General features: G+C 45.8%; 1 protein-coding gene across 1 annotated transcript in view; it reads right to left on the minus strand.

The window, feature by feature from the left end:
* Positions 1 to 938: 938 nt before the first annotated feature.
* The window catches only part of STK31 (serine/threonine kinase 31), a 92600-nt gene continuing 68505 nt past the window's right edge, over positions 939 to 25033 (minus strand). The window contains exons 22-23 of the mRNA XM_074986169.1: positions 6521 to 6589; positions 939 to 1210 (exon numbers count right to left, since the gene is read on the minus strand). Coding sequence (XP_074842270.1) covers positions 986 to 1210; positions 6521 to 6589 — 294 coding nt within the window. The 3' untranslated portion in view covers positions 939 to 985. The remainder of the gene's footprint in view (positions 1211 to 6520; positions 6590 to 25033) is intronic.

A 25033-nucleotide genomic window follows, 5' to 3' on the forward strand; every position in this document is an offset into this window, starting at 1 on the left:
TTGCACCCGAGTAATTATAAATAGATTCTACCAAATTTTGCATAATAATTTTTTATTCTTTTGTTCATTCCAGATGAAAATCTGCAGTTTTCAAAATATATCTAGACAACATTCAGAAATCTTTACGTTTATCAAGGTTCAAAATTTGAAAGACAAAGAACGGTTTCCTATTTAACTCCCTCTCCCCACATACACACTTTTATAAACAGACATGCAAGATTCTCTTGAAATAACAAGCCATGGTGTATTAGGTGGCCAACTATTATGGTGGCAGCATTGCAAAGATGAGATGGACCCCACCTTTGGCCTTTTGTGAACTCAGTCAGAGGGGCTCTGACATGCATTGCTTGAACTCTGAAGAGGAAAAATAGGCTCGATAGCTCTCCCCACTTAGTAAAGTCTCCCAACCAGCTCCCAAAGCACCACAGGTGGTTTCTGTCACAGATGCAGCTGTAGTTAGAATAGCTGCCTGGCTACCCATCAAAATACACCACTGGCCACTGAGTAAGAGTAGCAGTCATCTATTTTAACAGGAAAAGCTTGGAAGGGAGCAGAGCAAGAGCAGGGAAAAGAGGGAGAGGACAGCGGACATGGAAAGGAGTCTGATCTAGTATCCGGCTAATAGCTCTACCATCAATACATACATCTTCAGAGAGTCCTCAGGAGTGAGCAAAGTGAAAAAAGAAAAGCATCAACAAACCAAAGAGCATTTTTTTCTTGCTATACCTCAATTAACATCATCATACTCAACTGTAAAGAGGTACTTAGGAACATGCTTTTTAAAAAGAAATCCCAATGGGACCATCCATTTGCAATTACACAAAAATGGTTGGGTTTACCAAACCCTTTTATATGTTGAATATTTGAGAATAGGACAACAACTTTCAGGTCCCATGTAAGTTTTTATTTTTGAGTATTTATTTTAGAATGAAAATAAAATAAAAATAACTGTAGCAAATAGCTGGTAGTTGGAGAGTCCTCTGGCTTACTGAGAAGGGTCTCTCTCATCATTGTCATCTGTCTTGTCAGAATGGATGATGTCCTCACCTTTTTCCTCTATCTTTTCACATTTAAGCTCTTCACCAGATTCATTTGGTTGTGAAGCTGGGATTGTATCAGGCAACAAGAAACAGTCATCATTCAGCACCTGCTCAGCAGTTATTCTGTTACTGCAAATCAGATGCAAGAGTAGAGACTTAACCTTATCCTCCTAAGGGAAAACAAAAGGTAAGGGAGGAGGGAAAGCAAGTGAAAAGTTACTTAGAGATCTGTGTGTTTCTCCTGCTAATTCCATAAAGGCCGAGTAACAAATCGAATACTTCCTCAACGCATCTTCCAAGTACCTGAAGCTCAGAGATCGTACCCTTACAAAAAACAGCGCTGACCTAATATAATTCCTGTACCAAGAACATTAAACAAAGATGGTACCTGTTAACAACTTGACAAAAACAAGTGGTGTTAACCTTTTAATGCTTGAGGATGTCACACTAGAGCAACTTCCTCACTAATGTGTCATGGTCCACAGTGCCAGTTTCCGCGGACATCATAAACGGATAATTTCAACTGTTTTTATTTGCCATCACTAGGAGAATTAAAAGGGCAATTAAAGCAGTCTTGTGCCCTCCACTATGTTCATATTAGTTGTCATTTCTGTCAGACTCAAGAAGTACTGTTTCACTTGTTAGTCCCAACTCTGATAAAGAAAAAAAAAAAAAAAGAGAAACCAGCAACTTATAACTTCAGGCCCCTTCTTTTATACCTCAGCTTAGAACACATATTTCTACAGTCCAAAAGCTTAACACTTTAAAAAGTGCTGGAATCAAAACAAAAAGGGAAAAAAACAGTACAGCACCAGCAGCACGCTTAAATGCCAATTGTTAAGCATCAAACCAGAATTATAGGGTTTAAGCAAGTGGCCTAAAACCCACAAATCCGCGTTAACTGGTTTGGAGGCCTGGATTCTGAAAACGATCAGACTCATGGGAAATGAGACTTCTGTGAAGGCTTGTATTTACAGTCTCACCAAGTTAGCTCTGTCTTTGGCTACCTTGACTAAAGGAGAGAACACTGAAACACCTGTGTCTCATTCTCTTGCGCCGAACACAGAAAGACGAATATTTGCATTGGACCTGCTTTACGCTGGCTGTGACAGGCAGGAGTGCACGCCCGCGGCCAACGAGAAACCAGCAGGGAGACTGCCATGGTCCAGCCGTCATGGGCAGTGGTTAAATCTAGGGCTAGGGGAGGGAGGCAGGCCTCCGACCTAATCCCTTCCTCACAAGCCCCACCCCTCCATCCCCCACAGACAAGCCGTTAGCCCTCCCTCCCTCCCCCCGCCCCCCATGAGTCTCCCCAGTCCCAGAGCACAGGGAGGGCAGGCAGCATCCAGCCCCAACCTCCCCTGGGACAAATTAATATGAAAATCAGACACCACGTTGCATGAGAACAAAGGATCAAGCCTAAAGGACTACCTTATCCTCAGGAAAAGTAGTAAAAGCCAGACCAGATAATATCCAGAGCAAAGGCTATTTTGATGTATAAATGATAAAATGAACACTTAGCCCATGGCTAGAACCAAGATTTCACTGATGTGGTCAAACCAAATTGCGATAACAACAAAAAACAGGGTCACTCTCCAATAAGAGGATAAACATTTGAGAAACTCTTCACAACTTTTTAATTGACCCATGCACAATGATCTATCGTCAACTAAAGCATGATTTCATATCATAGAACTGTAAGGGACCTCAAGTCCAGTCCCCTGCCCCCACAGCAGTACCCACCAAACTTGCTGATACATTATATTAAAAAAAAAAAAAAAAGTCTAACTTGTCCCAGACTCCCTCAAGCATTGAGCTCACAATACCAGGTTTTCAAGGCCTATGTTCTAACCCCTGAGCTATTCCCTGCTCCCAGTGATTCCCACTGCTCAGGGAAAAGGGCTTTGAGCAAGGAGGCATCACAGAGGTGGAGGCAGAAAAGAGCCGGGTCCTGCAGCAGGTGGGTTATGAGCCCTGAGCTCTGGGTACTGAATGGTGGGTTCCCTAACCCATCTGACACCGCACCCCCAAAGATAGCCCTATAGCCAACCTTTGAGTTTCTTAGCACAGTGAGTATTCCGGGACACAAGGAATGGAAGCCAATATCAAACAAACTTCTTTGGTCTCCATAACTGAAACTGGGGCTAACTTCTGAAAGGAAAAATTTCTAGAGGATCATTTTCCAGCGTTAACTGGTATGCACTATACAGATGGGGAATACAACTGCGCAAGAGCACATGGAGTCAAATTCTGATTGTCCACAACTTCAAACGAAAGGACTGTGGGTCTGGGTGAGAAATCCTGCCCACTCCTTCGACAGATGGTCTGGAGACAGAGAAGGCCGGTGAAGACTCCAATGGACAGCTGAAGGAGATCACTAAGCCACTGCTGGCATGGCCAAGCCAGGCCAATAAGTATTTTCTGTCTTCATCTGACAGATTTCTTATTAAATCACTAAGGCCTCTTCCCCGTTTACAGCCTTGCTCTCTGTGTGCCGGAATGCTGACAAAACGAGTGTGGTGCACAGCTGACACTGCTAGCAGAGGGTTATGCAACAAGGAGTCACACGAGCCACAAGTGAGACTAAGCAGGGCCAGATGAATAAAAATATACTGACATTCCCGGTGCCAAGGGAACTAAATTTTCATCCCAGTTAGATATTGCTTAGGATACTCTTCAGCTACACTAAGCATTTTGTTTATAGTTGTAATATTTTAACTCATTTTCCTACACTTTATTAGAAGTCCGTAGTGCTTATAAAACTGCAAGATGAACTTTATCAAATCTGTGTCTTAAGTTTTGTTGAGTAAGTTTCTATATAGTATCTTGACCCTAGTTTTCTGCTTCCTCCTCATAGCCAGCTAAGATTCAATCAATGACAATGTGTTTGTTTTAAGATAAAAAGTTGTTTCAACAGATGAAAATGTGACCCCTTCGGGGTGAGAGTGAGGTAACAAAGAAAGCATCATTCCTTCATGAGTCCCTGAGATAAGCAGATGAAACAATTCTGAATAAGCTAATTATAGAGAAAGCCCCTAAAACCTAAATGGATTTTCCAGAGACCTGAGGCAAGAGTTAACATAGAGGTCCGAAAGAGTCTCCCAGAAAGAATTAGCTGAGTTACAAGAAATATATTAGATTTAAAAAACAGTTACTAGATTTCCACTCTTGCTCTCCCAGATGTGTTCATGTCTATTCCAATATAGGTGTGTACATGCCACATCTATAGATGCCAGAAAGTTTCTCCCTCACTGGTACCATCAAGTGAGCTCTGATGTCCCCTGCAGAGCTGTGTCCTCACAGTACAAGTACCAGTTCCTTCTTGCTAACCAACTCTGACAAAGTGGTAGGAGGGCATTTTTCCCCCCTTTTTCAAGAGTTTGTTTGAGTCCATTCGAATGCAGGTGATCCCAAAGCAGACATGGGAAGAGGTTTCTGAGTTCAACACCAAGTAGACTGTAGCAATGCTCTGCCAAATCCAGCATCATTTCTGACTTGCTGAGTGATGGCATAGTGCATTGCAAAGATGTGAATCAAAGACCACATTGTCACACTACAGATATCTTGGAAAGGAGTTTGTGACAAGAATGCAGCTGAAGACACTTGGGCCCACGTGGAATGTGCTGTCAGGGCCAGAGCAGGGACTTTCACCAGGTCACAGTACATATGAACACAAGAAATGATACGTGATGAAATTCTCTAGTTTGAGACTGGTAAGCCTTTCATCCTGTCTGCTACCACCATGACAAATTGCATAGTTTTCCTCAACGACTTAGTCCTTTCTATGTAAAAGGCAAGTACCCCCCGACAACCAATGAATGAAGCTACTCTTCCTGGCTATTAGCATGTGACTTTGGGTAGAAGACCTGGGAAAAAAGTGTTCCAATTGCATGGAATTGCACCAATCGCCTTCAGTCATAAGGCTGGGTGAGGGCCCATTTGGAAATGGCTCTTGAAGAAGACCACATATGGAGGATCTGAAGTAAGCAGCCTGATCTCCAAGACCCCTTTGGCCAAGGTGATGACATTGCCAAGGGCTCAAATGGTGAACCCTTGACCATACCAGGTTAAGGAGCCAGCACAGGATCAGCTGTCACCTGTAGGCATGGCCTCTTGAGAAAGCAACTACCAGAGTGAGTTTGCCAAGATATACATGTCATTCACTCACATGTGAAAAGCCAAGATTACTGTCAGGTGGACGAACTGAAGACATCGATAGTTCTTGCTACTTCCATTGTAGCACATAATCCAAAATACGTAGTACAGTTGATCGTGTGGGCAAGTCCCCTTTCTAAACTGACCAGAATGAAAACCTTTACCACTTCACCAGGAACGTGGCCTGAGGGGATGTTTTTCTATTCCCTAGAAAACCTCTTGAACCAGACATGAGCAAGCTGCCCCCCAGGGGCTCAGCCATGAGATGGAAAGACTTGAGATTTTTGATGATGTAAACATCTGTGCTCCTGGGAGATGAAATCTGGAACAAAGGTAGTCTGATTAGTGTTTGCACCGAAAGGTCCAGAAGGGTGGTAAACCAACACTGGCTAGGAGGATCAGTTGGTGCCTTCCTCTCTGACCTTCAGCAGGACCTTGTGTAGGAGGTGAAATGGGAGAAATGCGCAGTAGAGATGATCTCTCCCAGAGAGGAGAAACACATCCATGAGAGAGCCCAACTTGAGATTCAAAAATAAAACTGTAGCCACTTTCTGTTGTGTGTGATTTGAACAGGTCTATCTGGGGACTTCCCCACCTTTAGAAAACGCCCTTCAAGACAACCAGGCAGATGGACCACTGGTGACTGGAGAAACACCTTCAGAGGTCATCTACTAGTTTGTTCTGTGCCCCTGGGAAAGAGAAAGATTCCATGTAGATTGAGTGGAATATGCAGAATTCCCACAGGTGGAGGGCTTTGTGGCACAGGGAAGAGGAGCATGATCCACCCCCTCTGTTTATACAGAAGATAACTTTTGTGTTGTCTGTGAGCACAGGTATGCATTCGTCTACAGAAACAGCTGGCAGACAAGACACACCACTCACAGTGATATGTAGTGAGAACTTTGCTTAGGAGGAGACCTTGGGTTATGACGACCCCCAGATGAGCCTCCCAGCACAGTGCACCTCTTAAAAAAATATCAAATCTTTATTTAGGTACATAATTTAAGGCTCAGACACATTTGAAAATTTTTCCATAAACTTGTAAAACTGTATTTATGTAAACTAGCTTTATTAGATTAACAAATTAGAGACAAGTGTTTTATTTCTTGTGGAAAACAGGATCAATTATAAGGAGAGCTTCAGCCTCTTCCATCTTTTCAATAATGATTCCATTTATATATGCTGTTGAGAAGTCTAACAGCCCAGCTGTCAATTAACCATTTTATAAACATGACATTTTAGTTGAACACTGAATAAACCAAAAAGCAGCACTGGCCTATATTCTGTCTCTCTCACTTAGCTGTCAAACAAGGACATTCACATACCATATTAAGTCCGTCCACTTCAGGGGTCCCATCTTCCTTCATTTTAAATTCTTGGTTTCCCATGAACAGCTGCAAGTTAAAAATACAATCTCTGTATAACTTCAGATATTGCTGTATATGGTTCAGAGATAATTTTAGAGTCTCTGATCAGTAAGGCATGCTACTATCTCACATCTACATTACAGAGGAGTAAAAACCAATCCAGGAGATCTTTTTCCAAACCAAATGGGAATACTATCCTTGAAATAAAAGTCTCCACGAACCTTAAGTGCAAACTCTTAGTACAGGAAAATTCACACAGGGTTTCCAGTTCACCTACATTCTTCCTGCAGATGTAACAAACTAGAAATTTTAATTTTAGTATCAGAAGTAGAAGACAAAGCCAGTATTGGCTACAAGTGAAGCAAGAATCTTAAAATGAGATTCAAACACCATAGTCATAGATCTGGTTGTAGGTCTATTACTAGAAGCCCCACTAGCATATGGTAAGAGGAGTAAGTCCTGTTTCCCACCCCTCAGTCATCTGTATTCTGCCAATAAGTGCAGTAAGGTTCTTGTCATAACCGCCTTGTAAAAAAATTCTAAACTATTAGCAATGGAAGCCTGTAAGAAAAATGTATTCAGACCTGTATTAGAGGGGTAGCTGTGTTAATCTGTATCCGCAAAAACAAGTCGTCCTGTGGTACCTTACAGACTGATAGATTTATTGGAGCATAAGCTTTCATGGGCAAACACCATTTGAGAAACACTGATATAGTTCAACATCTGAGTAGTAAGCCAAGGGCTAGAATGCCTATGGATAGTGCATTTTTGACCTCTTGCTAACCAGATGTTCACATTTATGATTGGCATGCTTTAATCCAATGATAGGATAACTAACAACTTTGGCTGAGTCTGCTCTATTTCTCAGCAGTGTCTCCTGAAGCTGGAACTCTCAGCTGTGACCTAGTGAGATACAGTGACATTACCACAACAAATTTGAATTACAAGGGGCAAATGATACAATTACATGTGCATTAATCAGTCAGGAGTATGGACAGAAAACAGCTGCACCTATGGAACTCATGAGATTTCATAGGGCTGCTGCTAGTGTGACATCATATTATAAATATTTCTTCTTTAGGCAGAGCCAGCTTTCACCAGGCAATTCTGCACCTCTTTATTCACCTACACTCCTCCTCCTCCTCCTCCCCAATGGCCACTTTTTCCTGCCTCCTCCCAGGGACACTGGCAGCTGTTAACTATGTTCCAATCTATCTGCACTTGTCAGCCCCCTCTCCCTGCCACACACCTTTTTGCTCCACCCTGCCAGCCACTGTTAGCTCCTGGCACCCAATAAAAACTTCCTAGCTGGCTTTTCCTACAGTGACCAACCACATTTTAAAGGTGGAACAGATAGAAGGGTTCCTTTTCTTGTGAAAAGTACCAGGAGATTCTTAGAAGAAATAAAGGACTTCTTGTTCTTTTGGATACAGACTAACACAGCTACCCCTCCGAGGCACATCTGAAGATGTTTCTCCCACAGGCTTCCGTTGCTAATAGTTCAGAAAAGTACCAGGTATTTTCCTTCCCCCATACACACACACAGCTGTTAGGCAGAACAAGAATACAGGAATTACAATTCTCCAGGAAGAATCAACTCCAATACCAAAGTGTTCTGCAGTAACATTCCAGTGCCTGCTGGAACTGTGTACAGACAACGATGGATAAAGGCAGAGTAGACGTTACCACTCCATTCTTAATTTCATTAAGGATGTCTTTCTGCAATACCGAGACATAGGAGCAAATGTTTATGTCAGTGCGGAATTAGGACTGAATTTGTTTTGGCTTAACCCTTTTGTTGAATTCTTTTTATTTATTCTAATTATTGCGCATTTTATATGTAAAATTCACATTACTCCCCATATGCAGGAATACATATACTTTCATCTATTTATAATGCCAGATATCTCCAGCTTTCCTAAACTATGATCTACGAATACTATTTTTCAATCACCTTTAATGTAGCTTTAAACTACTGAAAACATATATGAGCCCTACTGTATTAATAAATTGAAACTAGTTGATGTCATGTTGATTAAACATTTGTTAATTTGGACTTCAGAAGCAAACACGCCTAACCACGATACCAGCAGCTTTGTACAGTAGACCCCCCCAACTTATGCGAGGGTTGCACTCCTGTGTGCCCTCGTGTAATTCAAATTTCGTGCAAGTTGGGGGAGGAGCCGGGAAACTAATCGCTGCACCAGCTCCTCCCTGGCTTCCCCCAGCAAGTCGAAATTGCGCATCTCAGGGGTTTACTGTATTCATCTTTTAGCTGCTCAGCACAGAGTTATGATTTCCCTGATTGCAAGCACCCCTGCAACAAACCGAACGTCAATTACCAAACTGAAGTCTTTAATTAAGCACTCGGTGATGCTCTGGCGTGGAAGGTATTATCAAACCTATCACACTGCAGCAGATGGAGTGGGATCTCTAACCTCCTGAGAGCTGTTAGGACTCCACAGTCATCTACCTCCAGCTGTAACTGGCCCTTGGTGAGGTGGTTACGAGATGTCAGGAACATTCCTGCTAAAATCACAGCTTGGAAGTGTGGCTATTTGACAGTTAACTCACAGCTACTTCATGTCATTTTCTATATGAAATACCTGATTGTTGCTGTGGTAGCCTTGGATTTATTAAACTTGAAACCCATGAATGAGAAAGAGAAAATACAAGTTTTATTAGAGACAAACTAGAGAACTTCTGTGGTGGACTACTGAGCACGCCTACACTATTATTCATTCGCGCTTCATTGGCACACGTCCTAGACCTATATTCATAATACTGACTCTTATAAGAGACCCTTCCTAAATCATAATTTCACACAAACACATCTACATCTTCCCCCTTTAAATAAAGCAAATTTTCATATAACAGCCAACAACTATCTTACAACACACATTAAATAAACCATGTCGTACATTTCGATAAACCCAACTACCTATAGAGTAGAGGTTATCAACACATCACTCTAGAGCAGTGTTCTGCAACTGGTGTGCCAAGGCACACTGGTGTGCTGTGAACCGGTGCTTAGTGTGCCTCAGAGCCACATGATGGGAGTGCTGTCCACCATTCTGCCCATCTGCCCCACCACTTGGCGGGAGAAGCATAGGTTGGCAGCGACGGCTCTGGGGCAGAAGCAGTGGGGGAGGCACTAGTGGGAGCTCTGGGGTAGAAGCAGCTGGGGAGGGCCCCTGATATATTGCGGGCATCGAGTTAGATCAAGGACGGGGCTTTGGGAGTGCCTGACTCTTGGGGAGGGGCGGGGGACTGGGGCAGAGCTGGGGGTGCATTGTTCTGGAGGAGGGGCAAGGGATTGGTTTATATATATTGGGTGTGCCATGAAATTATAACAAGTTCTGAAGCATGCCACAAGACGACAAAGGCTGCTAAACCACTGGTCTGGAAAGAGAAGTTACTCACCGTAGTAGCGGTGGTTCTTCAAGATGTGTCCCCGTGGGTGCTCCACATTAGGTGTCGGGCTCGCCCCAGCGCCGCAGGTCGGCTCTTTCCAGCAGTTTCTGCCGGACCGCACATGCGCCGGCGTGTACCGCTCCCTTGCGCGCTCCCGGCCATGTGCGCGATCCGGTCCCCGCCAGTTCCTTGACCAACCGCCTCGGATGCTCCTGCAAAACACTAAACAGAGATCCGAAGCGGGGAGGATGGGCGGGTGGTGGAGCACCCACGGGGACACATCTCGAAGAACCACCGTTACTACGGTGAGTAACTTCTCTTTCTTCTACGAGTGTCCCCGTGGGTGCTCCACGTTGGGTTACTGCTGGGTAGTCACCTAAGGTAGGAGGTGGGTAATCGGATTATGTGCAGCTTGTCCCCGAGAGGACCGCTGTCGAGAGACGGGTATCTTCTTGGAATACCCTGTGAAGGGCGTAATGTTTGGCGAAGGTGTCATAGGATGACCAGGTCGCCGCTCTGCAAATGTCTTTTATCGCAACACCCTTGAAAAAGGCTGTTGATGCTGCCACCGCCCTAGTGGAGTGAGCCCTGGGCGGGGCCAGTAAAGGAGTCTTTTTGAGTTCGTAGCACATTTTTATGCAGGATACGATGTGCTTCGAGATTCTCTGCGAAGAGAGACCGTCTCCTTTTGATTTGGGAACGAGAGAGACTAGGAGTCTATCCGTTTTCCGGAAGGACTTAGTCCTGTCTGTATAGAAAGCCAGCGCCCTCCTCACGTCCAGGAGGTGTAGGCGAGCCTCTTTGTTGGAGTTATGAGGCTTTGGATAAACAAGGGTAAAACTATAGGTTCATTAATATGAAACTCTGAAAAAACTTTGGGAAGAAAGGCTGGATGCAGCCGTAAGGTTACCGCCTCCTTGGAAATTACTGTGCAGGGTGGCATTGCCATAACTGCTGCAAGCTCGCTCACCCTGCGAGCTGACGTGATTGCAAGAATGAAGGTCGTCTTTATCGTAAGGAGATGGAGGGAAACCGTGGCTAAGGGTTCAAACGGTGGTCCTGTTAGCGCATTAAGCACCAGGTCCAAGCTCCACAAAGATGGAAGCGGTTTCCGAGGGGGGTATAGGTTTACCAGCCCTTTGAGGAACCTGGTAACCATGAGATGGGCAAACACCATGTGCCCTTCCTCTTCATGTCTAAAAGCCGAAATAGCGGCAAGGTGGACCTTCAACGAGGATAAGGAGAGTCCGCCTCTCTTGAGGTCCAGTAAATACTCTAGTATTACAGGTATAGGCGCAGCAAGGGGGGCTAATTGCTTGGTAGAACACCATGCAGTGAATCGAGTCCATTTTTGCTTATAGGGCTTCCTGGTGGAAGTCCTCCTGCTACTTTCTAGGACTTGTTGCACTCCCTCCGTACACGTGCTCTCTAGGGAGCTGAGCCATGGATTAACCATGCTTGCAGTCGCAGGCCTCGGGGGTGTGGATGCACTATGGACCCCTGGGCTTGCGTGAGCAGATCCGGCACCACCAGGAGGGGCATCGGTGGACGGTCCGACATGCACAGGAGTAAGGAGAACCATTGCTGTCGATCCCATGTTGGGACTACTAGGATCATTCAGGCTCTCTCTCTCCTGGCTTTCTGCAAGACTTTGTGGATAAGCACTGTGGGAGTAAAGGCGTAGAGCAGGGGGCCCCTCCACGAGATCGCAAATGCGTCCCTCAGGGACCCCCGTCCCAGTCCTGCCCTGGAGCAGTATTGTGGGCACTTCTTGTTGTGTTGAGTGGCAAACAGGTCTATCTGGGGAAATCCCCATGCATGAAAAATCAGTCGTAGCAGATCAGAACGGATCTGCCACTCGTGCGTGAGTGCGAAGCGCCTGCTCAGCTGGTCTGCCTTCACATTGTGAGCACCTGGTAAATACGAGGCTTTCAAGGTTATATTGTTGGCGATGCACCAGTTCCACAATCGGACTGCTTCCGCACATAAGGCACGGGACCGAGCTCCTCCTTGCCGATTTATATAAAACATGGTGGAGGCATTGTCTGTACTGATCCCGACTACTTGCCTTGTATATGGTCTCGAAAGTGTTTGCAGGCGTTGAACACTGCTCTGAGCTCCAGTATATTTATGTGCAGTGACTGTTCCGTGGAGGACCACAGTCTTTGCGTCACCTTTTCGCCCATGTGTGCTCCCCACCCTATGTGGGAGGCGTCGGTAGTGAGAAAAACAGATATTTGTGGTTGGTGAAAGGGCACCCCTGTTAGCATGTTCTTGGGGTTCACCCACCATTGCAGGGATCTGCGCACCTCTGTCGTGGGCGACACCACCCTGTGGACAGTGTGTGCTGCCGGTTTGTAGACGCTCGCCAGCCAGTGCTGCATGCTGCGCCTATGCAATCGGGCATTCTGTACCACAAACGTTGCTGCTGCCGCCATGTGGCCCAGCAGCTGTAAGCACGTCATAACCGGCACCATAGGGCTGAAGGTGATGACTTGCATGAGGGAACCAATGGCGCGAAAGCAGACATCTGGTAGATAAACCCTTGCTGTGATGGAATTTATACATTCCCCTATGAACTCTATGTCCTATGCGGGGTCTATCTTTGATTTTGCCAGATTGATGACCAGGCCCAGCAAAGAGAACGTGTCTGCTGTGACGCGTATCATGCGAAGTACCTCCTCCTTCGAGGCCCCTTTCAGTAGGCAGTCGTTTTTTTTTCCAGATATGGGAATATAAACACCCCCTGTCTGTGCAGGTAGGCTGACACCACTGCCAAGGTCTTGGTGAAGACTCTGGGGGCCGAGGAGAGGCCGAACGGCAGAACCTTGTACTGAAAATGTTCTTTGCCTACCATAAACCGGAGAAAACGCCTGTGAGCCAGGTGAATAGTTATGTGGAAATACGCGTCTTGTAAGTCGAGGGCTGCAAACCAATCTCCATCGTCCAGTGCCGTAAGTATAGAGGCAACTGTGATCATCCAAAGCATTGCTTGCGCAAGTACCGGTTGAGGCCTCAAAGATCTAGGATGGGCCTCCAGCCTCCTATCTTCTTCTCTGTGAGGAAGTATCTTGAGTAGAACCCTTTCCCTCGGAGTTGCTCCGGCACTCTTTCCACTGCCCCTATAAGCATAAGATGGCCTACCTCCTGCTTGAGTCTCGCTTCGTGGGAGGCGTCCTTTAGGTGGGGTCTGGGTGGAGGTTGTGGCGGTGGGAGCGACTGGAAGGGAATCGCGTAACCCATGGCTATGATCTCCAGTACCCATTTGTCTGTGGTGATCTTTTGCCACTGGTCGTAGAATGGTCGGAGGCGATGGTGGAACAGTAGCTTCGGATGACATTGCGCGATGGTAGTGATAGTGCAGCCCTCGATCTGTGTGTCAAACTTGTGGCCTTTGGCCCTGCCCCGAGGACGCACGGCTCTGTTGAGAACGTCGCCTGGGAGTTCTGTACTGTTGATGTCACTCTTGCTTGTAGCCCCTGTGGTACTGGGGATGCTGTGGTTGATACTGCAAACAGCTTCTGCGTGTCAAAGGGGAGATCAACGATTTTCGCCTGCAGATCCCTCGGGATACCCGATGTCTGGAGCCAGGACTGCCTGCTCATGACCACTGCCATAGCTGTTGAGCGTGCTGCCGTATCCGCTACGTCTAGGGCGATCTGAACTCCTGTCCTCGAGGCTGCGTAGCCTTCCTGCACGATGGCCTTGAGCACCGGCTTCGTGTCCTCTGGAAGCGAGTCCATGAGGGAAGTCAGCCTGGAGTAGCTGTCAAAATTATGGTTCGCTAGATGCGCTGTGTAATTCGCCATTTACAACAGTAGGGTAGAGGAGGAGTAGACCTTTCTGCCAAACAACTCTAGTTTCTTGGCATCTTGTCCATTCCCCCTGTCTTGTACTGAGAAGTTTTCGACCTCTGTTGAGACGATTCCACCACCAGAGAATTTGGTTGCAGGTGGCTGAACAGGAACTCCATGCCCTTTGTCAGAACGAAGTACTTCTTATCCGCTCTCTTGTTTATAGGTGGAGTGGACGCAGGGGTCTGCCATATTGTAGTGGCGGACTCCATGATTGCTTCATCAGCGGAATAGCTATTTTGGATGAGGCCGGAGGTCTCAGGTTTTTAAGGAGCTTATGGTGTTTATCCTGCACCTCTGCTGTTTGGATGCCTTGCGTGAAGGCCACCCTTTTAAACAGCTCTTGGAACTGTTTGAGATCGTCCAGAGGATGGACGTCCCCTGGGGCCGCGGCCTCATCAGGGGAAGATAGCGAGGAACCGCTATGGTAAGCCTCTCTGGACCTCTCTGGGTCCTGTTGACAGTGATACATCCTCTCGCTAGATACTTGTGAGGGAAAATCTCGGGGTTCCAGAATCAACTCCCGCTGAGATATCTGCGTTTCCGTCCCTGTCCGCGATTGGCCTCAGGGATATTGAACCATCTGGGGGGGGATCTGTCCCTGGGAGTATGCCTATGGTGTCTATGCCCCGCGTGATAGGGGCGACCATGGCAACACGGGCACTGTTCTGGAGATGGAGACCTGGACCACTCTGGAGGCGCATACCCCCTGTGTCTGGGGGAGCGAGATCGTCTGGGTGATTGAGATAATGGAGAGACTGATTTGTGGCGGTACTCCAGGGGTTCAAAGCCCAGGAAGGGCGATGGTGGTCCGAGCCATGGTGATGCTGGCTGTAGGAACGGGGATGGGGGCTCAGGGTATACTGGAGGTGACCCCTGCCGCCTCGTTGGAGTCTGCAGCATAAGTGGAGGGCTTAGAGCGAGTAGCCCTGCAGCCCTGTCTGGAGAAGGGCTGCAGTGCCAGGTATTCTGTGCTGCCTTTCCCCTCCCCTGTGGGGCTGGCTCCACCCCTTTCTGCATCAGGGATCTCGGCCCCACTGTCTGCGCTGCGCTCGGCACGCTCCGCTGCGGTGCCGCGCGGGTGGTCTGCCCCGGTGCCTGCAGGCCACGTGCCTGCGAGCTCTGCACCGCCGGTTCCCCGGGGGTCGGTGCTGCGAGCTGCGGTGCTGCTGGTTCCGGCGCTTGCCTGGCCGCCACCCTGCCCGCGGTGCGGGGCGGCTGTTTGGTTACCGGAGGCTCAGCCTCTGCCACGTGCGAATCCGCACCGCCGCCGCTCAGCTGTGACTGCGGCTGGGGGCTATGCGCTCCACCCGTCCCGCTCGCTGTGGCTGCCAGCAGGTATCGGGGTGGTGAAAGCTTCCTCTGTTTTTGCGCTGATGGGGTTAGGGAAGCAGCTTTCCTTTTATGGGCCCCTGTGGGTCCCTCCTGCTGAGGCCACTCCGGCGCGTCTGGCTGGAGGGCCTTGTCAAAGAGCAGCATTTTCAGCAGCATCTCTCTGTCCTTCCTTGCTCTGGCTGTGAGCTTTGCGCAGAAGGAGCATTTCTGTGCTCATCGGAGGCCGGCATCGCTTTGCGGCATGACTCACACTTTTTGAATCCTGAAGAGGACATTGTGGTGAGTCTTTGAGTTAATAGGGCACTTAGCACCTTCTTTGTGCCTGTTCCCCTCTCAGACTCAGCCTGCCGCGGCAGGAGGCCTAATGGCCTTACGTCCCCGGGCCTCCGCTGCTCCACTCGCTACTAAGGCTGTAAAACTTTACTTTTTACTCTCTTTTCTTTTTCTTTCTTTTTTTTTTTTTTTTGAAAACAATAAACAAGCTAACTTAAGCTAAAGACTGAAAAAGAAGCTCTAAACACTTTAAAAACATTAAATACGCTAACTCTGGCCGTAGCCTGAGCGGATTCCGTCTGCAGCCGATGGCGGTTAAAGAGGAACTGGCGGGGACCGGATTGCATGCGCGGCCGGGAGCACGCAAGGGAGCGGCGCGCGCCGGCGCATGCGCGGTCTGGCAGAAACTGCTGAAAAGATCCAACCTGGGGCGCCGGGGCGAGCCAGACACCTATCGTGGAGCACCCACGGGGACACTCGAGGAAGAACAAGGGTTTACCCCTCACTTTTCTCTTTCTTTGCAGGTTAGCAAACATCAACGAGCCTTTCAGGACTTGCCCACTTCTCTGTTCATTATTAAACTTTTGTTGAAGTACAAATTATCTCCCTGATTGACAGTTTCTCCTCTATCTGTTAATAATGATCAAACAATTGTTGGGACAAGAGAGTCCACGTATACAGGAACTTTCTGGGATTTCTCTTAGATCCCCCACTGGTTATACCAAAATGAGGTTTTGTCATCTTTTCTGGACTATGTTACGTTTTGGACTTAGCTGTTCTTTAAGGGTACCCTTTTGGCACAAGTACTAGATGCTTGATTCATCGGACACTCTCATGTGCGTTAAGAGAGAGAGGACATCATGGGTCCTTTTGTCAAAATAATATTTTTACTTTCTCTTCTCATTTTTTTTTTTTATTTCATATGGTTTCATTGTTATGAGAAGTCAGGAGGATATGAATTCTTGTTAAATTAGATCTGTTCATTCTTCCCAGCTGAGCCATTCTCTAGTGTATACTTAAGTAAACTAATAAAGCTTTATAAAAATCACCCTGTCGGAAGTCTCTCTCAAAAGTTCTTTATCATCCATATTATCCATTCAAATGGCAGTAATATTGACTTGATTTTTGTAAAAGAAATTCTAATCCATGGTGAAATGCCTTAAATCTGCACTGGAAAACTGCATCCCATTGTCACTGAAGACTTCATCTGGATTTCCATGTCTGAAGAAGATTCCCTTCACAGCAGCTATCACTCACTCACTATTAGTACCGCGCAGTCTGAAAACTTCTGCATGCAGCAGATAATCATCTGTGACTATTTGTTAGTCTTTAAGGTGCTACAGGACTGCTAGCTAAATAAGTGACCTCCATAAGCCCTCCGAGAGGCTGAGACTGCATCTACACTAAGAGAGAAATTCAAATTTAAGGCAATTAGCTCGATATTACCATGTGACTGTCTTCACTGTAAATACCAATAGCTCGATTTAGGGAGCACTAACAATATCACAATATTGTCGGTAACTGATGGGTATAGTGTCAAGCTCGAATTCAAAAGTTCAATTAAAGGCCAGTGTGGACGTGCCACGTCTTAAAATTGAATTTATTAGCCTATAGAGGTGTCCCGTATGTAACCCACAATGCCCCTCAGTGCTCCACCTTGGCCGCAGTTCTCCAGCTGCACAGGAATTAGGTAACAGGAAGACCGTGAATTTCAAATAGGGACCAGGAACCCTATGGCTGTGGGCTCACATTTGTATGAGAGCCTGAGAAGCGTCTCTCTTTGCTATTAGCACTGTAAGTGCATCTATCCAGTACAAATAACCCCAGCACGGAGTTTGTGCTTCTGTCTCTACACTTGGAAGTTTTTTCTGTGCTTCCTGGTGCCAGACACTGCCCCGCTATTGTGGTGGTCATGATTGCATAAGAGGCAGAGAAACTTCTTCTCAGCAGTCTACATTTGTGCACAAACCCCCTCCTTCCTCCACAAGTGCTACACAGTCAGAGTCTTTCCCATGCTCAGACATATCACGTGGGTAGCCCCTGACCCAATAAAAGGATGCGCCAGCCCGTTCAATGACCACCATGCTGCCAGGAAACACCATATCCTGATTTGTGCGCAGTCAGGGCTCTAAGGGTGGGAAAGATTTCTGGGGGCTTGCTGCCACCAGGGAAGACTATGTTATTTGGGTGGGTCTACTTCAACTGGTCCCCCACCAAAAATATTTTTGGGGCCTTTCTGCTGCTGGGGAGAAGTCTCTCCCCCCGCCACCAGCTAAGATATTCGGGGGGACTGCTTCAATGGGCTCCCCCAACCCCTAGCAATGGACCAATGGGGCTTGCTGCCACCAGGGGGGAAGTCTCCCCCTGCAGTAAGATATTTGGGGGAGACTACATCAACATTTCAACCACCCCTGCAGCTGCAGACCACAGCCCCGCCCACCCACACCCTGCCTGCCAAAAATATTTCTGGTGACTCGCTGTCCATTGCAGACACGTCCTGCTTTTATATTTCTGTTATATCATCTTTCCCTTAACATTTCCTATATTTCTTCATGTTTTGAGACCCCAAAATTACAGGTGGAGGACCAGCTGAGATTCCTGTTTCCATTATAAGTTCAGTGTATGAGACTTCACTGCCATCCCCCATGTTGGCAATGGCTACGTAGTGAAGAGGGAAGATAAAAATCTTTTTTCCTAGACTCTTCTATCCTCTTTCTTCTAACTTTGAGAATACAGTACTGGTCCCTGTGTTATTTTAAGGGATCGGATGCAATCATGGGAAAGGGGGACATTCAGTGGATGGCCAGTTGAGAACACAATCTGTGCACAGAAGCCTTACAGTGAACAGAGAACCCAAATACCGCCCCCTCAGCAACTCTTTTTTCCAAAAACTTTACTATCATCTCTTTCTTCTAGCTTTTCAGGGTCCCTGTGTTATTTTCAGGGGTCGGATGCAACCATGGGAGTCGGGGGACAGTTAACAGATCACCACTTGAGAATTCAGCTACAGAAGAGATTCCTGTTAACTTTTTTGCCATCTCTGTGGATGCCTACTTTTCCTTCCTTCTGACAGTAAAAATGGACATGTGCTTAGCACAGGAGGAGAATGAGGAAAATGCAAAGTGGGAAGATGTCAAAGACCAGCAAGCTTACCCAGAATGCTATGGGGACGAGGGAACTGTGGGACTAGTTCCCACAATGCCCTACTGCAACTGTCAATGTTCGCCAATTGCGTGGGGGCACCAATGAGTCAACTTTATGAAGAGCACATGGGGAGGTGAAGAGAGTCAAAATTGAATTTATAAATTCCAGAGTTACTAAATCAGTATTAATACACTCAAAATTTCATCTCGTAGTGTAGACGCAGCCTTAGTGGCATGACTTGTTTTTCAAGCTGTTTCCTATCACATTTGTAATGTGATTGAGCCACAACCACAATCTCTTGTGCTTATTTTACACTTCTCAGTTCCAAAATCACTCAACAATCTTCTACTGTTTCTTCCCAGAAGATCTTTGATATTACAATCTTGCTGCTCTTGAAACTCACTCCATCCATCACAGTCGCTTAATGTTTGTGGTTTCAATAGTCTCTTATAGTTGGATACAGCTATATTTTTTTCAGGCCACCCTATAATTATCACCACTTTTTTAGGGATATCAAGTGATTCATCTTCCTTTCTCATCTGTTGCAACTTCTTGTTAGTTAAGGGAATTGACTTTACAAACCAAGTCTACATAGACTTCATCTATATCTCCAAGGTCTTTTCTAGTTTAGTAGTGGGAATTACTGCTCTGGAAAGTGCATCTGCACTGAACATGAATTTTCCAGGTGTGTAGGTTACAACCAAATCATACTTTGCAGCTTAATCATCAGTCTTTGAATCCTTAAGGTGCAGCCATTTAGTTGTTTGCCAAATAAAGCTATTGAGGTGATTCATTTCATCATTTACTTTCTGGCTATAAATAAACTCATTGACTCTTTCACAGACAAACAATATTCCTAAAAGCTCTTTCTCAATCTATGAGTATCTTTTTTCTGCATCTGTCAGTGATTTGGATGTGTATGCCATTGGTTTGTCAATCCTCCTGTTGTTTGTAAAATCATTGCCTGTAAACCAGACTGGTAAGCATCTGCTGAAATTTTAATAGGCCAGCTTGGGGCATAGAATTTCACCACTTGCTTTTGCACCAGTTGCTTTTCCAGCCTTCCCTGATTCCTCCTGTTCTGCATGCCAGTACCATTCTTGGTTTTCAAGGAGTTTGCTCAAAGCTGCTGCTTTTGTAGACAGATTAGGCCTGACTTTTCCAATATAATTAACAACTCTCATGAACTGTGGGACACCTTTCTTTGACTGGGGAAAAGGTATACTTTCAGTGGCTGAAACCTTATCAGGTTTTATACCTTCACTGGAAAAAATATCTGCAAAAAAAGTCAGCTCTATAACTGCAAACGCATTTCTGCCTATTTAGTTTCAAGTTAGCTGCTCTAGTTGCAAAGGCAGTTACCTGTTCTGTAACTCTTGTTTTTAGAGATGTATCGATCGTGTCCATTCCAAGTTGGGGTGTGTGCTGGCGCACACCCAGTCATCAGAAGCTTTTTGCCCTAGCCAGTAGCCATAGGGTCAGTGCAGCACCCCCTGGAGTGGGGCCGATATGCCAATCAACATATGCACTGCTCAACCCACCCCCTGCTCAGTTCCTTCATGCCGGCTACTCTGACAGTGGGGAAGGTGGGAGGGTTTTGAAATGGGCATGAGCAACACATCTCGAAGAACATCAGTTACAGAACAGTTAGCTGTCTTTTCTTCTTTCAGTGACTGGCCATGTGCACGCCAAGCTAGGTGAAAACAATCAGCTAACTAGGAGGCGAGGTCAGAACCCAAAAAGGAATATACGACAGCCCTGCCTATGGCAGCATCCTCCCTAGCATACTGCGTCAATGCATAGTGAGCTGTACGTGTGTGAATTGGGTCTGTGTTTCATGAAATGCCCACAGGACCCAAAAGGGCCACTGCCACGCACTTCAAGAAGCCAGCAGCCAAACCATATCATCCGAACAGCAACTATGGTCCCTGTGACGGCTGTGTCACAATACTCTCGTGCTCCCACTGTGGCTGGAGCTGGAGTAGAAGGAATCCGACTCCAACACCAGCTCAGATGCTGAAGACCATGGCAGAGCCACTAGTGTCAGTTCCAACAACAACCTCGGTCACAACAATGCCTGCACTGGAGCATAAGGCACCTCAAACTGGCCCACCGTCACTCCCTGATGGGACGGCACCAGAGCGCTTGGCATCGAATGCAGTGTCAATGCCGTCGCCAACAGTGTCAGAAGCGGTGCCAGCATCATGTCCACATGCATCGCACGTTCCTCTGTCTCGGTGTTATGGTGCCAGTCCTCCATAGATGGAGAGGGACCCAGCACCATCATCTGTAAAAGTCTTTGGTCCACTTGAAACGCCTCTGGCGTGGAGGGCAAGTCCAGAGAATGCAGGCTCCCACTCCGCACCGGCTTCAACATACACACCTCCGGCCCCTTGGCAGGGAGCAGTAGACCTGTGGCCGCCTCACTTTGACATCGACAAGCTGTGTTTCTCGTGTCTCCTCTTTGGCACTGGAGATTGACTCCCACAACGCCGCAAGGGCAATGGTGCCTGCACCTGCTCCCAGTGCCTGGCATCCTTAGCTGGCACCGTGGTAGATGGTGCCAGTGCACTCTCTACAGAAGAAGCTCCACTTCCAGATCCTGCTAGGGACTCCTGGGGCTGAAGCAACGCTTCCATTAGGAGGACTTTGAGGCGCTGGGTCCTATCTTTCAAAAGTCTTTGGTTTAAAAGCGTTGCAAACTGAGCAACAGTCACGTACGAGTCCTTCCCCCAAACAAGTCAGACAAGCTGAACAGGGTCAGTCTTGGGCATATGTCTGCCACACTCAGAACAAGTTTTAATGCCTGGGGAACCAGGCATTCCCTGGCGATGAGGCACCAAGAGGGATGGAAAGCCTCGCCTCAGCTATCAGAAGATGGGAGAATTAACTAGCTAACAATAAAACTATTTACATGGAGTTAAGAACTATTTACACTATAAAAACAGGCTACTAGCTAATAAGTTGGGTAGAGAAAGGCAAGAGCTCCAACGACTGGCAGCGCGGCGAGAAGGAAGTCAGTGGGGGATGAGTGAGGTGGTGGATATATTGGTAACCATATCGCCGCCACTCCAGGGGCACCGTACCGACCCTATAGCTACTGGTTAGGGCAAAACACTTCCAATGACTGGGCATCTGCCAGCGTACACCCCAACTTGGAATGCACATGAGCAATTGCTAGAAGAAGAACCAAGGCTTCTTAAAGTCTGCAATAATGATATTCTTAAATTGATTCCCAGCTGATGCTATCCATTGAGGTAGCAACAACATTAACAAATTCACAGATCATACGTATGGTTTTGTGGTACACTTCTGGAATTGATACTATACTGAAGGGTAAGGGTCAGAATCCACATAGGGATTTAAATTTAGTTAATTTTAGCTGTCAGAATTGTGAAAACACATCCAAAATATTGAAATATCACACACTTGCAAACCGAAGTGTAATCTTGTCTTTAAGTGGTAGTCTGAAAGCTTCTCTTTTTACAGTCTTATTAAGGTTTATCAGACACATGCCACCGCCCTTATTTTTCTCTGCAATGACTATGGATCTCACCCACTCCATTGGTGCCTCAATTTTTTGCATTACTTTCACTGTTTCCATCATTGTAAGCTCTGCGCTGAGTTTAATCAATCTGTACTATTCCACGTGGATGGAAAACCACTTGTTTGTCTGGGTGGAGTGTTTAGTCTGCAAGCAACCCAACCCCTGAAATAGATCATGATATTCCCAAATGAGTGCCTAATAGCCAGATTCAGCACCATCTTGTACGAAGAACACACACTACACCAGCCTGAGTCTTCCACAGGCAGAAGGGCCTAAAATTGGCATGACATTCTTGGGCACTGCAACAAACAGGAATCTGTATTTGGGGGTTTTACTGTTGATACTGGTATACGTGTTCCAGAATAACCTGTTACTGTCAGTTTTGTTGATCAGTTTTACTCTTATTTGCAGTCTCAATCTGACTCCAACAGAATATTAATTTGAGCTCCTGTTTTTAGTGTGAGTGGAATAATTTTATAGCATGCAGTCCCTCTCACTAGTTCCTTTTGGTCACAACACCTCAACGTAAAAATTACTCAACCAGTTTGTCACCAATAGGATATATATAAGAACAGCCGTACTGGGTCAGACCATAGGTCCATCAAGCCCAGTATCCTGTCCTCCGATAGAGGCCAATGCCAGGTGCCCCAGAGGGAATGAACAGAACAGGTAATCATCAAGTGATCGATTCCCTGTCGCCCCTTTCCAGCCTCTGGCAAACAGAGGCTAGGAACACCCTCCATGCCCATCCTGGTTAATAGCCATGGATGGACCTACCCTCCATGAATTTATCTAGTTCTTGTTTAAACTCTGCCATAGTCTTGGCCTTCACAACATCCTCCAGCAAGGAGTTCCACAGGTTAACTGTGCATTGTGTGGAAAAAATATTTCCTATTGTTTGTTTTAAACCTGCTGCCTATTAATTTCATTTGGTGACTCCTAGTTCTTGTGCTGTGAGGAGTAAACAACATTTCTTTATTTACTTTCTCTATAACACTCATGATTTTCTATACTTCTATCGTATCCCCCTTAATCGTCTTTCTTCCAAGCTAAAAAGTCCCATTCTTATTAATCTCTCCTCATATGGCAGATGGTACATACCCTTGATTGTTTTTGTTGCCCTCTTCTAAACTTTTTCCAATTCCAATATATCTTTTTTGAGATGGGGCGACCACAATTGCACACAGTATTCCAGATGTGGACGTACAATGCATTTATATAAAGGTAATATGACATTTTCTATCTTATTATCTATTCCTTCCTTAATTATTCCCAACATTGTTAGGTTTTTGGTTTTTTTTGACTGCCGCTGCACACTGAGTGCATGTTTTCCAGAAAACTATCCACAATGACTCCAAGATCTCTTTCCTGAGTGGTAACAGCTAAGTCAGACCCCATCATTTTATATGTAGAGTTGGGATTATATTTTCCAATGAGCATTACTTTGCACTTATCAACACTGAATTTCGTCTGCCATTTTGTTGCCCAATCATCCAATTTATTAAGATCCTTTTGTGGCTCTTCACAATCTGCTCGGGACTTAACTAGTTGTAGTAGTTCTGTGTCATCTGCACTTTTGCCACCTCACCGTTTATCACTTTTTCCAGATCATTTATAAATACGTTGAATAGGACTGGTCCCAGCACAGACCCCTGGGGGACACCACTATTTACCTCTCTACATTCTGAAAACTGTCTGTTTATGCCTACCCTTTGTTTCCGATCTTCTAACCAGTTATCAATCCAAGATAGGACCTACTCTCTTATCCCATGACAGTTAACTTTGCTTAAGAGCCTTTGGTGAGAGATCTTGTCAAAGGCTTTCTGAAAATCTAAGTACACTATATCCACTGGATCCCCTCGTCCACATGCTTGTTGATCCTTTCCAAATTCTAATAGATTAGTGGAACACAATTTCCCTTTACAAAAGCTGTGACGACTCTTCCTCAACAAATTATGCTCATCAATGTGTCTGATAATTCTGTTCTTTGCTAGAGTTTCAACCAGTTTGCCCAGTACTGAAGGCAGACTGAATGGCCTGTAGTTGTCAGGATCAGCTCTTTTAAAGGTAGGCATCACATTAGCTATCCTCCAGTCATCTGGAACAGAAGCTGATTTAAATGACAGGTGAAAAACTAGAGTTAATAGTTCTGCAATTTCACATTGAGTTACTTCAGAAGTCTTGGGTGAATGCGATCTGGTCCTGGTGACTTATTACTATTTAGTTTATCAGTTTGTTCTAAAACCTCTTCTAAATGACACCTCAATTTGAGACAGTTCATAAGATTTGTTACCTGAAAAGAACTGCTCAGGTTTGGGAATCTCCCTCACATCCTCAGCTGTGAACACTGACGCAAAGAAATCATTTTGTACCCTGGTATTACTGTGTCCCATGTGCTTGACTTCTGCATTTGGAATCTGTAGCATTTTATAAAATGATTATTTTACCCATATTTATAACACTGTTTCTCAAAAGTAATACACTTTTGAACCATGCTGTGATCCACACCCTCCTCCTAACCATCTGTTCCCAATCTTTTCTAGCAGTGATTTTCACAGCAAGTAGTTTCACTTTTCTGATTTGACCTTTTCTAGCTACATTCTTTACTTTTTTGTGGATAATCCTTTCTTGTGAATTCAGCTTTTTGGTTTTTCATAATTCCTGCTACCCTGCATATCTAGAGAGCCTTTTCTAAAGTTAAATCTCCTTCACAGAGCAATCTCTTTCTTAACATGTCTTAAATGCCATAAACAATCTTATCTCTGACCAGAAACTCTGGCAGCTCACCAGAGTCAGAAGTCTGACTTGAGTCTACTTAATTCTGTGACATGCTGCTTTATGACAGTTCTCAAATACTAGGTCAGGAACCCCAAAGGGTTATGACCCCATTTCAGTGGAGTTGCC

Source organism: Carettochelys insculpta, chromosome 2, assembly GCF_033958435.1.
Source record: "Carettochelys insculpta isolate YL-2023 chromosome 2, ASM3395843v1, whole genome shotgun sequence".
Classification (NCBI taxonomy): domain Eukaryota; kingdom Metazoa; phylum Chordata; order Testudines; family Carettochelyidae; genus Carettochelys; species Carettochelys insculpta.